The sequence below is a fragment of the Esox lucius genome, chromosome 15 (genome assembly GCF_011004845.1).
Source record: "Esox lucius isolate fEsoLuc1 chromosome 15, fEsoLuc1.pri, whole genome shotgun sequence".
NCBI classification, from domain to species: Eukaryota; Metazoa; Chordata; class Actinopteri; order Esociformes; family Esocidae; genus Esox; species Esox lucius.
Window position 1 is genome coordinate 9,298,300 of NC_047583.1, and position 17,670 is coordinate 9,315,969.

A 17,670-nucleotide genomic window follows, 5' to 3' on the forward strand; every position below is an offset into this window, starting at 1 on the left:
TGCCCAACTGTTTGTCAGATATGCAACCATTTTCTGCCACTCTGGTCTGGAACGGTCTTGTTCTTCCTTTTTGGCAGCAGGCCTTAAAAAGCACCTGTCAGAACACAGAACACAGAGTGCCTCTACTCAACACTCAAGCTGGTCAACGTTTCCTGTGATGAGTTGCTGCAGTACACATTTGTGTGTGTGTGTGTGTTTGTCATTGTATGTGTTTATTTGTGTCCGTGTATGTGTGTGTGTCATAGGATGTGTGTATTTGCATGTGTGTGTGTGTCATTGGATGTGTGTATTTGTGTGTGTGTTAGTGGGGGAAAATTCCACCTCCTGTCCTTTCTTAGTCTAGGTGCTTTTGAGTTAGATGCAAAGGGGGACACTAACTCTGCATGGATCACACACACACATATACACACAGACACACACACACACACACACACATACACATGGACATACACACACACACACACACACACACACAGGCACACAGACACACACACATATACACACAGACACACACAGACACACACACAGACATACACACAGGCAAGCAGAAACACACACACACACACGTTGAGTTAAACTCACAGAGAGTACTCTGGGGTGCTCTTAGCATGTTAAGAGACTCCACATGGATCAAATAGAAATTAACCTGCAGTGTCCCTGTGGTGTCTCTGAGACTTTCCCAGCAGTTCATAATGTTGTTTTTATTTCGCCGTGTCTCCTTACCTTCACGTTTCACTTCCATTTCAAAATCCCCTCCGTCTGTCCCTCCCAGCTCCTAGCCAGCAGCCTGGCCCAGAGGGGTTAGTCCTGAACTCCACCTCCATCCGTCTGACCTGGGACCCCCCCGATGCCCCCAACACAAACGCTCTCAACTACACACTGCTCCGGGATGGGCGAGAGATACACACCTCACACACACACTATCCGTTCAGTAAGTGCACACTACACCATGGAGTAGGTTTGTATTGTTTAAAAGGGGGGGGGGGCGTCAGTGTATCCCAGGATTTTCACTCTTTTCCAGGGGGGTCACACTGACCTGTCTGTAATAATTCTACACCCCTGCTACACACTCACTCACTCACACTGCGTCTTCATTAAGTATACACCACACACATACACACAGTGCCGTGTCAGTAAGTAGACACAAACACTTCATTCACATGCACACACACACACACACACACGTGACTCTCTGATGTGTGTCCTAGGGCCTGTAACCTATGTGGACGGTGGTCTGAGTCCATACGTAGACTATTCTTACCGTCTGGTGACATCTAATGTTAACGGTCAGACGGCGAGTGCCCCGGTCAGTTACCGGACCCTGGCCGCCATACCGGACCCTGACCATATCCACCTGACCCTGGTGGGCCGGCCTGGACCGACAACAGCCAGCCTCAAATGGACCCGACCGCAGAACACAACGGGACCACTGGAGAGGTAGTTTGGACTCATTACGTACCCCTGTCTCTGCGTTCTGTATGTGGGCTCTAACTCTGGGGTTCCTACTTCTCCGGGGAACCCCAGCCCTTCCGGGTATTTTAGTTACTCTAGAGTGAGCACCCCTGATTCAATTCATCAAATCATTAAAGCTTTGATCTAAAATGAGTTGAGCTAGTACAGGGAAACAACCACGCTGTCCTAAGTCTTGGAGTCCCGGGCGATTCGGAACCACTGTTCTACCTAATGTCAACGGTGAAACAAACACCAGGAACAATAGTGATGACCATTCGAGGCTTCATTACCGTTCTTCTAGCAGCTGGATAATATGGTAGCAGCGCTGACTCGGATTTTCCTTTTTCAAAATTAAAGCCATCATTGAAATATATAAGGCAATATAGTTATCAATCTTGTCGGTATATTTTAGGTTTAATGTCTGTTCCAATGTTGCTCTTGTTAACTACATTGCCTTAAACTTCAAGGATGGCTTTAATTATAATAAAGAAAATCTGAGTGCTGCCACCATAACGTCCTGCTGCCAAAATAACGCCAATGAAGCCTCGTTTGACCATCACTAATGACCATCACTAATGACCAACGTACTATGCAGAGATGCTGAGAGGATTAGATAACAGCATGACGGTACCTATGACCTGTCCCATGATGGAATGTTCCAGGTGGAATGTCTGACCATATTTCTTACACCTTTCTAATCTCCCCATGTGTCTACAGGGTAGAGGAGGGTTTTGGACAGGATTGTACTCTCTCTCTTTTTCTCTCTTTGTGTAAGGTTTGTGTTGGTGTCAGTGGAGGCTGGAACTGGTACGGAGCGTGTCCACTACACAGGGCTAGACACCCAGGCTGAAGCTACTGGCCTTTCCCCCTACACCCGCTACAACCTCACCCTGCAGGCCTGCTCTAATGGGGGGTGTACCTCCACCCCTCCCTTCCCCCTCCTTACTGCCTCCACCTCCCCACAAGGACAACCCCCACCCATGGTCAACGCCACGGGACCCCACCAACTGCATGTTGCTTGGGACCCCCCTGTCCGGCCTAATGGTACGACCTGAAATGTCAGTTCAACCACTGCCAATTCCTCTGCGTTGGTATGATCCTACATTTTAGTTGCAGCATGTCTCTGAAGTTGCAGAAATCAGGTTTTTCAGTTATCGCAGTCAGTGGGTTTCCTGGAATCAGGAGGGAATAAACACCAGATTCAGGAATTCACCAGCTAGGTTTTCTGGAGTTCAGTGGAGAGGCGATGTCCATTCCAGTTGAAATCAGAGGGGCTTGTAGCCTATTTGAGCTTGTCCTAGAGGGAGAACAGAGATCAAATTACGATGAATATTGTCTGCGACCTGTGCTTGTGATGTCCATTTGGTCTTGGTCAAGGTGCGTGCTGCTCTTTTCTCATTGGCTAACATATCCATCATCCGGGATCAGAACGTTTTGCCTGGGAAGTGGATGGGCATTTCCTGGATCGAGATGCATCCTCTCTGCTCTCCGGCCAACGAACACCTCCCATTGAGAAAGCATTGGAAAATAATAAGAGCTCAACTCCAGGTGCCAGTTTGCTGTATCCTGAGGACCCTAATGGAGCAACACGCGTTCACCTTATTGTCCCCGGAGACCGGCGCTCCCTGTCGTGTGTTTGGTGAACACAGAGTTCTGTGGAGCGCCTCCAAGGCTCCTTATTAAGCCGTCTGTAACCACTGGCACGCTCCAACGTTTTCATTTACCGCGTTACATTACATCTCTCCCCGAGGCACAGTCAAACGCGTGTTGTTCTACGAGACGCTGCCACTGAGATCATTTCTCATATTCTGTTTTTAGTCCATGTTTTAAAAGCAGCCTTGCCTATAACTGTTACAATAACTGCCATGTTCAACTGGCTGCGCTGAAAGCAGACAAGCCACTCGGCGGAGGATGGAGTCTTTGAAGTGGTAGACTGATTGTGGGCATCAGGGAATGCTGAGCGAAGGGGAGAGAGACAAAATAGAGGGAAAGGATAGAGAAATACATACTCAAGTGTGAGAAAGAGAGAGGAAATCGGGAGAGGAGAGAGTGAAAAGGTAAAGACAGATGGAGAGGAGTGAGAGGAATAAAGTGGGAAGAGAGAGAGGAAAGAGAGGTGAATCAGAGGAGAGAGAAGAGAGAGAACTAGAGGAGAGAACTAGAGGAGAGAACGAGAAGAGAGAATAGGGAGATAGAGGAGAAGAGAGGAGAAAGAATAGAGAGATATAAGAGGAGAGAATAGAGTGATATAGGAGGGAGGAGAGAGACTAGAGAGATACAGTTGGAGAGAGGACAGAAATATTTTAGAGTAGAGAGAAGAGATATAAGATAGAGAACAGAGAGAGAACTAAGAGAGAGAACTAGAAGTATGATTGTTTCTATCGTGTTGTGCTCTGCCTGCCTGCCTGCCTGTCTGCCTGCCTGCCTGTCTGTCTGTCTGCCTGCCTGTCCCAAGCCCAACCCTCTCCATTCATTAACTGCCACACTAACCCTGATGACTAATGTGGATGTGTTGATGAGGTCTGATTCTCCTGTGGATGGAGATTAATTGAAGAGCATAATGACATCAGCTACATGGTGGTGTTAGGATGGGGAATCAGAGTGTCCTGTGCTGCAGTCACTGTTGCTGTGTATTAATGTAGGGAGGTCTCTGAATCTGCCCGGTCTGGGGCTGAATAATATCAAATTAAATGTTGTCACAGTCCCTCCCTTGTGTCTGCCTCCGTAGGTGTTATTATACGCTACGAGCTCTTCATACGAGGGCCAATGGAATCACAGAATGCCACGAGCCCCCCGCCAGAGCGCAGAGTGTTTGCGAGCGCTGGTTGGCTGGACCCACGACTCACGTCTGGCTTGGCCAACGAGAGCGCTCTGCCTCCTCCTCTGGGTGACGCCGTGGTAACGGACCTGCAGGCCTTCTCCACCTATCAGCTGAGAGTTCTGACCATCAACATGGCCGGCAGTGTGACGTCAGTCTGGACTACAGCTCGGACACAGGAAGGGGGTCAGTCAGACACACGTGCACACACTCAGAACACCACGCACATTCTCTTATTATGATTTACGCATTAATCGTTTGTGGTTGCAGGTCTTTGCACAAGGGTTTAAACCTAAACAGTTCAGGCTTCATTCAAACTGGTTTGAGATAGTGTAGAAATAAATAATAAATACAACACCATTTAAGAAGCCTAGTATCCCGGCGATGGGCGATGATGTCTGGGTGGTGTAATCTATGGACTGAGGGTCTTTTGGGCCGAGGATCTTTAGGACTGAGGGTCTTTAGGACTGAGGGTCTTTTGGACTGAGGGTCTTTTGGACTGAGGGTCTGAGGCTTGTGGGTCTCGATCCCAGCGCTGCGCCGTGTCATTTTAAGTTGACCATATAATAGGTCTTTATTAGATGTCTCGGTGAGCAAATTGCTATTATGGAGGTCTAGATTTAGTAATCATCCTGCATGCACACACACATGCGCAAAGACAGGCATGCACACACACACACACACACACACACATGCTCGAGACAGACAGAGAGAGAGAGACAGTTCCTCTGTTTCTTGAGTCCTGTGGGGGTGTGGTGGGGTCTGTGACAAACAGGAGGGATAATGGCTGGTGGAAGACGTGGGGTGGAGGAGGGAAGGGGAGATGGGGGAGACGGAGGAGGGAGGAAGAGATGGGGGAGATGCAGGAGGGAGGTTTCTCATTAAAGCACTATAATTCCAAAGAGATGAAATGGCTCATTAGACTAGACTGTGCCCCCAAACAATACTCACAGCCCTCTCTCTGACTGTAACACAATGAATCACATTACACACTGTGTGTGTGGTGTGTGTGTGTGTGGTGAGTTCAATTGGTGTGTGTGTGTGGTGTATGTTTGTGGAGCATGTGTGTGTGTGTGTGTTTCTTACTGCTAGCCTGCCTCCACATTTCACACATAGCAGGTAAGTCTGGTATGTTCAGTGGTTTCAGAGAAATGTGAGAGATGGGGTAGAATTGGGGAAGACACACGTTTAAGATTACGGTTGTGATGTGGTCTCCGGTATGGTGTGTGTGTGTGTTGTGTGTGTGAAGGTGTGTGTGTGTGTGTGTGTGTGTGAGGGTGTGTGTGAGAGTTTTGACTGAGGCTCATTAAGCAGTGTTGACAGCTCCTGCTGCTCTACATTTGCATCTGACATCCTTAGGATGGTATTTTGCAGCATGTTTGGAGCGTATTCTGTACAGAGGAGGTGCTTTACAAGTGCTGTCTCTCTTTTCTGAAAGTGGAAAGCAACTAGGGGTAATCTCAATTTATTTTTCCTCTCTCGGTCTCTGTCTCAAAACGGATTCTTTATGGAGATACTTCATCTCTTTCTCTCCCTTTGTCTCTCTTTCTGTTTTTCTGTCTCTCTTTCTGTCTTTCTTTCTCTCTCTGTGTGTTTCTGTCAAGGTAGCTGCGTCAGGTCGACATGTTGTGAAAAACATTGTTGTATTTTTTTTACACTGGGCGTGTTTCTATTTGACAACATCAAGCCGCTGTACTGTACAGTTATTACCTGTCAACCTGTGTTCGTTGAAGCCCTTCACAGCTGGTTCAGGCGATATTTATAGGACCGCTGGGATTGAAGTATTTCATGACAAAAGGAAAGACTTGGAGGGAAATGACTTTGAATGTGTCTGAGTGTGTTTGTTCTTACAGCTCCAGTGTCTATGGCTCCTCCCGAGGTGACAGCGGTGTCTTCATCATCCCTAAACATCACCTGGAGGTCAGCGCGGAGTCAGGAAGCCAGAGGGGAAGTCACGGAGTACAGGGTTAACATGATCACTGAGCAGAGCTCAAACCCTTATGAACCTCCGGTTATCGAACAGGTAACCAAACACACACACACAGACATGCACAGTCACACCTGGTAACACACAACTGCGCGCACAATTACACGTGAATGTTTGAATGGTTTTTCCTTTCTTGTGAGGACCTACAAATTCCCATTCATAATCCTATTTTCCCCATGCCTGATCACTAATCGCAGTTGTAACTTTTACCCTAACCCTAACCTGTATAAAAGTAAGTAGAGTACATACTAGACCAGTACAAAAAATTGCCAAACGTCTAATCCCTGTCTGCTATTAGCTTCATAGGTACACATTGATTCTACTTCATTTCCCATAAAATAAATGGATCTTTAAAACACCCTACTCCTCTCAGACAGAAACAGCCAGACATATCAATGCACAGACAAGACGTGTGCTCGCCGGCTCAAATATATACATGTCCCTCCTCAGGTAGCTAACCTCTGAAGGTTATGATGTCACCACCTACACCACTAATCCCATCATGCATTGCCCCGTGTCACCGTATCTCCTCAGAGTCCCTCCGGCTGTCTTTAACGAGCTCGTCCTCGACAATACCTGGTCTTAATGAGCTTTCTTTATCTAGGCGGTAATTAAGGTGATACGTGGTGTGAAAGTGCGCGGTGCTGTACAGGAGGATCAGTATCGCTGATGCAACAGGACAGGGATGTCTACTCAGCTGGCGCCCAGGGAGGTCGACTCCTCCCAGCGCCGTCCTAACGGGACACTGGTTCCCCTCATGTTTGGCCTCCTCAGGTCCCCTGGTCCCCCCCCCGCACCCCTATGGCCAGGCAGATACCTCTGTACGGTTACAGCGCCTGTTTGTACTGGTATTGAATTAGATGTGTACAAAATATAGAACATCCATGCTGGAGGCCTTTGGCGGTCCGTCCGGACCACTGCCTCCGTGGCACATGTACTGCTTCAGCATGGGTTCGAAACCGGTCCGCTGCGTTGTCAGGAAGAACTCTGGTCGTCAAGGCGGCAGTGAGGCCTGAAATGCATCCATACGTTTATATTTACTGGGCCATTTCGATGTGTCCGTAAGCTCTGTTGAGCCATGATTGTGTTAGCTTGGGTCTTGGCCAGGTGACCTAACCTGTTTCCGTCCATCAAGATTCCTTGGCACAGATCATTATCACTGGTCATCTGATTCATAACTGGGGGTACCTGAACAGCGCAGCGGTAAAGTCGCATTAGCCCAGGGGTCCCGGGGAGGGCAGCACAATGGGCCAGCTCCATATGGATTTGAGGGGTTAGTGATCAAATATGGCTGCTTGCATCGTCCTGCTCTAGCGACTCCTTGTGGCGACTTGGGGACCTGTAAGCTCCAGTCTAGACTTCTAGATTGACCAAGCAGCAGGAGAAGGACCAGAATTTCATTGGATTTGCTTGAGAAAACACACACTTATTTCTATTGAAATTATATGGCCTTTAAGGGTCATGTGTGGTTATGTTGTGGTGCTTCCATCCCCTCTCATTGTGTGGTCCCAGGTGCTGTATGTGACCAGTCCATCAGAGCAGGTTTTCCTGGCAGAGGGACTGGAGGCCTACAGCAGATACAGCTTCACCGTGACTCTGTGTACCCGACTGGGATGTGTGACCAGCCCCCCTGCCTCTGCACACACACTACCTACAGGTACCACACACACTACCTAAAGGTACCACACACACTACCTAAAGGTACCACACACACACTACCTACAGGTACCACACACACTACCTAAAGGTACCACACACACACTACCTACAGGTACCACACACACTACCTAAAGGTACCACACACACTACCTACAGGTACCACACACACTACCTAAAGGTACCACACACACACTACCTACAGGTACCACACACACTACCTAAAGGTACCACACACACTACCTACAGGTACCACACACACTACCTAAAGGTACCACACACACACTACCTACAGGTACCACACACACACTACCTACAGGTACCACACACACTACGTAAATATACCACACACACTACCTACAGTTACCACGCACACACTACCTACAGGTACTACACACACACACTACCTAAAGGTACCACACACACTACCTACAGGTACCACACACACACTGCCTACAGGTACCACACACACTACCCACAGGTAATACATGCAGGTAACACACATTACCTACAGGTTACATACATACTACCTACAGGTAACTCGTGCACACTACTGATACTGGTAGAAGAAGGCAGTATGTATGCACTGTCCCTGTTATAGTGATACTGGTAAAAGGTCACTGTATGTATGTACTGTCCCTGTTATAGTGATACTGGTAGAAGAAGGCAGTATGTATGCACTGTCCCTGTTATAGTGATACTGGTAGAAGAAGGCTGTATGTATGTACTGTCCCATTTATAGTGAGACTGGTAGAAGAAGGCTGTATGTATGTACTGTCCCTGTTATAGTGATACTGGTAGAAGAAGGCTCTAAGTATCCACTGTCCCATTTATAGTGATACTGGTAGAAGAAGGCTGTATGTATGTACTGTCCCTGTTATGGTGATACTGGTAGAAGAAGGCTGTATGTATGTACTGTCCCATTTATAGTGATACTGGTAGAAGAAGGCTGTATGTATGTATTGTCCCTGTTATAGTGATACTGGTAGAAGAAGGCTGTATGTATGTACTGTCCCATTTATAGTGAGACTGGTAGAAGAAGGCTGTATGTATGTACTGTCCCTGTTATGGTGATGCTGGTAGAAGAAGGCTGTATGTATGTACTGTCCCATTTATAGTGATACTGGTAGAAGAAGGCTGTATGTATGTATTGTCCCTGTTATAGTGATACTGGTAGAAGAAGGCTCTAAGTATCCACTGTCCCATTTATAGTGATACTGGTAGAAGAAGGCTGTATGTATGTACTGTCCCTGTTATGGTGATACTGGTAGAAGAAGGCTGTATGTATGTACTGTCCCATTTATAGTGATACTGGTAGAAGAAGGCTGTATGTATGCACTGTCCCTGTTATAGTGATACTGGTAGAAGAAGGCTGTATGTATGTACTGTCCCATTTATAGTGAGACTGGTAGAAGAAGGCTGTATGTATGTACTGTCCCTGTTATGGTGATACTGGTAGAAGAAGGCTGTATGTATGTACTGTCCCATTTATAGTGATACTGGTAGAAGAAGGCTGTATGTATGTATTGTCCCTGTTATAGTGATACTGGTAGAAGAAGGCTCTAAGTATGCACTGTCCCATTTATAGTGATACTGGTAGAAGAAGGCAGTATGTATGTACTGTCCCTGTTATAGTGATACTGGTAAAAGGTCACTGTATGTATGTACTGTCCTGTATGTACTGTCCCTGTTATAGTGATACTGGTAGAAGAAGGCTGTATGTATGCACTGTCCCTGTTATAGTGATACTGGTAAAATGTCACTGTATGTATGTACTGTCCCAGTTATTGAGGTATGGAATAAGAGGTAATTTACATATTAATATGAATTAAGAGACCATAATGGAACGTGTCTGTCAGGGAATTAACTACCTCTGGATAAGAGTGGGGGGCAGTGAGGAGGGAGAGAAAAAAGCAAGAGTAAATGGACAGTTTACAGGCTAGGATATGAAAAATAGTTGCCTCACTGTTTTGCTAATCTTTGTCTTTATTCTGCACACTACAGCCACAGCCAAACATGTAATGATCTATATTGCACCCTTTTCTGTGATATTCCGGTCCTTATAAAAAAAAAAGAAAAAAGATTTCTTGAATTATACCTTTACTTCCCCCAAACAGAAGTGTCAGAATAGTTGACACCCTTAAAACCTGCACTTCCAGAAGCCTTTCTTAAAGCATCTGAGTGGATTGGATTAGAAACGGGTGCTGAAACAACATACTTTATAGGAAATATGGTGATGTATCTTTAACTTCTTGGGTCTTTTCCACCGGTCTCAAGATGATAGTTTCAGCAGGATTGGGCCATTGTTTTCAGTACGTTCTTCACCCTGCCCTTGCAAGCATAACACCACTGACCCTTGTTCCCTAATGTTCATGAGATTGAAGAACACATTGGACGGGATTCTAGACCATTCTTCCATGTGTAATCTTTCTGGATCTCTGAGATTCTTTAGTCTGTGGTTGTGGACTGGCCTTTTCAATTCAAACCATAGGATTTATTGAGGTTCAAAAAGTACTTTTGTACTTTTGTGTTTTTTAGGAGTGCATACAGTGAGGGAAAAAAGTATTTGATACCCTGCTGATTTTGTACGTTTGCCCACTGACAAAGAAATGATCAGTCTGTAATTTTAATTGTAGGTTTATTCGAACAGACTGACAGTTCTTTTGTGTTTCTTCCATTTACAAATAATCGTACCAACTGTTGTCACCTTCTCACCAAGCTACTTGGCAATGGTCATGTAGCCCATTACAGCCGTGTGTAGGTCTACAATCTTGTCCCTGACATCCTTGGACAGCTCTTTGGTCTTGGCCATGGTGGAGAGTTTGGAATCTAATTGATTGCTTCTTTGGACAGGTGCCTTTTATACAGGTAACAATCTGTGATTAGGAGCACTCCCTTTAAGAGTGTGCTCCTAATCTCAGCTCGTTACCTGTATAAAAGACACCTGGGAGCCAGAAATCTTTCTGATTGAGAGGGGATCAAATACTTATTTCACTCATTAAAATGCAAATCAATTCATAACATTTTTTACATGTGTTGTTCTGGATTTTTTTGTTGTTATTCTGTCTCTCACTGTTCAAATAAACCTACCATTAAAATTAAAGACTGACAATTGCTTTGTCAATGGGCAAATGTACAGAATCAGCAGGGGATCAAATACCTTTTTCCCTCACTGTATATTTGCATGAAAGCTTGCTATTATGATGAATTAAATGAACAAATTGTGTTCAGCAGGTATAAAACATTTGTCCCTTCTGACAAAGGGATTTAGTGCCATATGTAAAGAAGTTGATCTACAATGCATTTGCCAAAACCAGATATGTTTTAACATTATTATATTTATGTGAGAGTTGTACTGTAAGCAGACGAGTTGGAAAGAAACTCGTCTGGATAAGAGATGAAGTGTCTGTGTGGATTTTAAGGAAGGTTTTACTCCTGGTTGCCATCTCCAAAGAGAAGATATGTTGTTTTGTATTAGTCTTCTCAATCATACTTGGAGGAATAGAGTGCCACAAGCCCATGTTTGCGGAGCATCATGAGCTGCGTCACACTAATAATAATCCAATCATACATAAGCACCCATGCCCCCCCCCCCCAACCCCAAACACACACTCAGTTCTTCAGCTGTGACACTGGTGTAACCAGGAGGGAAATTCATTGTGCATGGTAGTGAAAACAATTTACTGTTAATTACAAGGAGAAAAATGTGGTGTAGCACACATTCCCTTCTGGCTATGAATCATACACACACACACACACACACACACACACTGTCACATACACTCACAGGCTCACTGGTGTCTCTTGTAGATTTATAACCAGTACGGAAGTAGGATGAATTAGGCACCTTTATCAACTGAAACAAAAATCACTGGGACTCAGACCAACTCTGACTGGTCTGCTCAGTGTGATTAACACACACACATGCTCACACGACATATGACATATGTCAGTCCAATATATGAGCTCAACGCACCAACACACACACACACACCCATATAGTGTCACAAACATGACCCGAACACATACAACCTGCACAGAGAATAATCCATATTGTCACATATGAACCAAACACACACTCGTCTATATTGTCACCCACGTGACCTGAACACACACTCGTCCAGATGCTCACATATGGTGCGGTCCTGCTCTGTACATGTTTATTTCTTAGAATTTTAGATGCAAGTATGTGCAGTTCAGTTCTCTATCATGTAAATACAACTATGAGGGGATCACTTTGTATGGTTAGGGTTGGGGTCCAAAGTATTTCATTGTCTGTGGTCTTGGAAAAAAGTTTCAAGATCGTGATGATTTCAGTGTTTTTAAAGTTTTGATTTTATTTATGTAAATTCATTTCTGTTGCACAACACACAGGAATTGTGCAAATTGAACCCATGAAACAGCCCCCCCCCCAGACAGCCTCGTTTTAAACTGCTTAGACAAAACTCATTGTTGTGTTTGATGATTAACATATTGATATTTATCGTATGTCAGCCTTAATTGTACGTAGATTGTTTTGCACGGTCTGATCAAAAGTTGGCTTTCAGTTTACACACACACACGCACACAAACACACACAGACAAACAAACCCAACCTGTTGGTTTGATGCATCCGAAGCTGTCTGTGCCATTATCCATGTTGTGCCTGTCTTGTGCCAGATCTTAATGTTGATGATAGCCATTTATCCATTCTTTATCCAGGGTTTTACAACTGTTTAGACAGCCAATCCCCATCACCGTAACCCTGACGCCCCATTACATCGCATAACCATCTGTTCGGCGGGAGGAGACGGCATCTGGTTACACACTTTTATCTCACTTCAATTATATTAGATTCTCCAAATGCACATGCACACAGGAAATGAACCCAGTTGGTCTTGAATGGGGTTTAGTTTGGGGAGGGGTCCTTAATGGTTATGCAGGGAAAAAATGTTGGCGTCTCCCAAAGCACTCTGGGGTAGGGAGGCATACGGCTCCTCGTTTTCTCGTCCCCTTTCTCTCTCTTTTCCTCGCTGTCTCTCTCTCTTGCTCTTCAATTCTTCTCTGCCTTGTTTCCAGCAGTTGTATCCAGTGCTCGTTGTATATAATTGAGATTGAAAGTATTTTTTTATACAACTTTAAATGACTTTCACCAGATTATATTTTCCATAAATAGCTGTAAATATTGGAAAATAAGCTTGTGTTTAATGCATTAAAGTAATGAGAAAGATGTATGTGTGTGTGTGTGCATACTGTGTGTGTGCGTGCATGCGCGTGTGTGTAAAGCCCACAGTGGCCGCGAGAACAGGCTCTTACCACATACTGTAGTATTGATCAGGTTGGAGTGTGAACAGCTAATCAGCCACTGATGGTAATGTTTTATGTATCCTACATCCATAAAGACTTGCACTACAAGCTTAGCCAGCCCTTACACACACACACACACACACACACACACTATCACACACACACATTGCCATGAACCCTGCCATGCATATTTCTCTTTTCAAGAAGCCAGGGGGATAATTATGCGTAAATCAATAGTTGTCCTGGTCTGGAGAGGTTTTACCTGTGTATTACAGCACATTTACACCAGGGATGAGTAGCACCATAAAGAAAAAACACAAAACACTCTACCGGGCCTGATAATTGTTCTCCAGGAGTGTGTGTGTGTGTGTGTGTGTGTGTGTGACTGTCTTTCTGTGATTTAGCTGCTTCATTAACATGTTGAAGGCAATATTAACCTTAGTGCCGGACGGTTAACCTTGTTGTCGGAGCGTCATCGAGTGGAGAGTGTGTGTGTGGTGGGGGGGGGCTTTTATCAACCCTGATGTGGTGGCCTAGCGGTAAATACATGACAGCATATTAGCATCGCAGAGTATTAATTCACATGCACACACATACGCACGCAGACACACACGCACGCACGCACACACATATGCACATACGCGCGCACACACGCACGCAGTTGATATCAGGGAAACACCCTTGGCTTCTAAAGAAGACTGTCCCAGGGACATTTCGTTAGCTCTGTATGTCCACAGGTGTTTGACCAAAAAAGGCAATTTTCACTCCACTGTTTCCGACTGGAGCTTCGGCGCGGGCGGGAAAACCACTCAGAACTTCTCAACCAGCCACTGAACTAATCGCCAATGCCACTGTTCTACTAACGCACCTCACGTCTCAACGCCAGCTCTCCACTAACATACGTCCTGAATCAAGAAATAACATGTGGGGTGGGGGCATAAAAGATAAACGTTCCACTGAGACTTCACACATCTTTTATTAAAGGAGAGGGAAGAATGTTTTAATGACATCAGAGTTTCCATTATATAGACTGTATGGATATTGATTGCCGGTAATTTATGGTGCCTGGACTGAGATGGGCCGGCAAGAAAAGACATCCACTTCCCATTTACCTGCTTTATGAAGCCCTGTGTGTGTGTTTGTGTGTGTGCGTGTGTGGGTGCACATGCGTGCGTGAGCATGTGCGTGAGTGTGTGCCTGTGTGTGTGTGCGTGTGTGTAGACGTGTCACTCCAGGGTAATGGACTCCTTTGACCATAATGTGGGACCATTTAAACCATTCCCACATCACACGTGTGGCGCCGGGATGTGCTTAATGCACAGCTATCTACTACACCCCCCATCCACCCAGCACTCTTTTAACTGTTTTATCTCTCCAAGCTGTTCGGCACAGAAGCAGGCACCTCTGAGGTAGATAACCACTGTAGGAGCCATCTGAAATAGCTGAACAACACTCGGGCCAGTGGAAGGAGACGATCGACTCAGGGCACTTCTACAAATGCAACGGCCCTCTTAAAGAGGGCTTTGTAACAAGTAGTTAGCCTGCTCCACCTTAACCCTTGTACGTTTGCTCTGTCTCCGCCTCTAGCTCCAGCAGGTCTCTCTCCCCCTCGGCTTAGGCCAGTGAATGGGACACTGATGGAAATATCCTGGGACCCCCCCTCTCGGCCCCACGGACCCCCACCCCTCTACCAGGTCTGCCTGTCATCCACCTTAGATGCTGTCATGACGGACCACTGTGACATTATTGCTCCTGTTTCCATTCTAGTTGTGGTTTACAGTATGTCCCTTCTGTTGTCCTTTACATAATCGACCCTGTCGATTTACTTCTGTTTGAACCTTGACCTTTTCCAGGTGGAGCGAACTGACGTCTCTCTGTCTGATCCTGGTGAGCCAGTTGTTATGGGGACCAGGTTCCCTGGGAACTCATACTACCGCTTTCCTAATGACACACTGCCTGTCAACAGTGACTTCACAGGTATGTAGCGACAATAAGTGCACACACACACAAACGCACACACACACACACACACACACACACACACTCATTCACATTTTTCACACACTTTTTTCACCTAAAACCTAGAAATACATGTTCCTTATCCCTTATACTTTAAACATTATGTTTAAAAACAGCAATTAGTCATATGTTTTGGCAAATTTTAGTCATCTTTGTTAGAACATGGGGTCCCCTTAACCCGAACGCACACACACACACACACACACACACACACACGCACACACACACATGCAAAGTCATGTCGGTGTGCGTCTCCACCAACCCATCTAAATGAATGGTTTGTATATTATTAAAAGACTAATAAATATAATTGTTTATGGTTGCTCTGCGTGTGTTCAGATGGATGCTGTCTCCGTGGTTGTCCCAGCTTAGTGAAGGACTTCCACACAGAGACAGAGGACAATTACCAAAGCGTTTACTCACATCACTGGAGAACCCAGCTCCAAATGAAAACATGTTCTGCTTCATCGGAAAATGAAACCAATACATCCCCTGTCTGCCATTTGTTTCAATTATATTATATATATTTTAATTAGGCCTAATGCTAATCAGATGTGTGTGTGTGTGTGTGTGTGTGTGTGTGTGTGAGTGTACTTCAGTGTTTCTGAATTAAATATATAACAGGGATAAAAATGTCCAGACAATTGTGCTTAAAATCTGAAAATGTTGACTAATAGGATTAGGGTTAGAATCCAAACTTGGTTAGGTTTAGGCATTACGTCTAAATTAATTTTCGGTACAAATGTTGGGACTTGTTGAGGTCAAAGTTAGGGTTATGTTGAGGTTTAGTTAGTGTTAGGTTTAAAAAAGGTTTATGGTTAGGGAAAGGTTTAGGGTTAGGATAGCCATAAGTAGGATTTGTTTAGGAGCAATCAGCTCTGTTGTACCCATTTAGAAACGTGTGTGTGTGTCTGCGCAAATACGTATGTCTCCATCACATTGCTGGATTTTAGATCTTGTTCAGCATGTTGCTCTTGTTCCTGTGTAACTCATTCAGTAAGTACTGGAGATGTATGTATTGGTGTGAACACACCACCGTTGACTCCCTTGTCCCTCTGCAGAGCAGGACAATATATCACTATATATCATGATATATCACTGTGTCATTATATATCACGATATATCACTATATATCACGATGTATCACTATGTATCACTATGTATTACGATATATCACTATATGTCACGATATATCACTATATATCACGATGTGTCACTATGTATTACGATATATCACTATATGTCACTATATATCATGATATATCACTATATATCATTCCATACTAAAGTAATGACAGACCCTGGTGACCTTGCCTGGTGTGAAGACTCACAGCCATGTGCCCTTTAACTCTGCTAACATCCAACAGCTATTTCCTCTTTTCTCCTTAAATAATGACGCGGGATAAATCTTTATAAATCAGCACCAGTCCTCAGTCCTGCTGCAACTAATTGATCAATGGCCACATTTAGAGAAGGAGGTTCGTCCTTGGGCCTCACGGCATCACACCCACACACACACACACACACACTCACACACACACACACACATGTACACACAAACGCAAGCTTAAAGTACACGCAAGTGCACATGCAAGAAAACTCACATAAGCGTGAACAAGATTAGCTGTTTGGGATCGCAGTCCACAAAGCCTTCATCTCCATGCTCAGTATTTACGAAATGTGTGCGTGTCAGACTGAAGAACAGAAGGACGTTTTACTACATTTCTTCTAGACTATGTCTCTTGTCAATGTGTATGCACTGGCAGCCCTGGGACAGCTTGAATAAAGACAAACAATGTTTGGACTGGCTTTGTAAGAAGACTTAACTGTTTTGAATTAATAAATATTTGGATGTTTTGACCGGCTGGGTTTTTGACAGTTTAAAGAATTGATTGGCTGTATTACGAGTGGTAAATATTTTTTGTGGTTATGATGAAACAGTGAAATGTTTCGACGGGCTGTATTCCAACAGGTTTTGACTGGTTATGATCAAATAGTTACATGTTCGACTGGTTATGATAAAACAGTTAACCATTTTGACTGGTTGTGATAAAACTGTTAAATATTTAAACTGGTTATGTTAAAATACTGCTTTGACTGGCTATAATGAAAGCCTAATAATCGTGGGTTCGTATCATACCTTTGGGATTCACTGGATGCATTCACAATCATTCTCACCATACACATACTGTACCTTCACACAATCAATGCTAACGTCATCCCCTACATCCAATTGTATCTGAGGAAGCGCACGCAACACCAAACAAATCAAAGAAAAAGCAGATTAAAAATGCACCGTCTGAACAGCAGATTGATCAGAAGGGGAAACTCATCAATGTTTTACTGCAGCCAAATGGGCTTTCTGTCTTAAATCACTCATCATCATCTCTCGCATCTACTTAATGCACTATTTTAGAATATATTTTAGATTATTAATAACGTGATGTTTTCA

At 44.6% G+C, this 17,670-nt stretch overlaps 1 protein-coding gene across 1 annotated transcript in view; it reads left to right on the forward strand.

The window, feature by feature from the left end:
- The window catches only part of ush2a (Usher syndrome 2A (autosomal recessive, mild)), a 216,814-nt gene that overhangs the window by 58,026 nt on the left and 141,118 nt on the right, over positions 1-17,670 (forward strand). Inside the window, 8 exon segments of the mRNA XM_034297424.1 lie at positions 773-931; positions 1,209-1,437; positions 2,228-2,496; positions 4,181-4,456; positions 6,124-6,293; positions 7,770-7,914; positions 14,787-14,893; positions 15,053-15,176. Of these exon segments, the coding sequence (XP_034153315.1) occupies positions 773-931; positions 1,209-1,437; positions 2,228-2,496; positions 4,181-4,456; positions 6,124-6,293; positions 7,770-7,914; positions 14,787-14,893; positions 15,053-15,176 (1,479 nt within the window).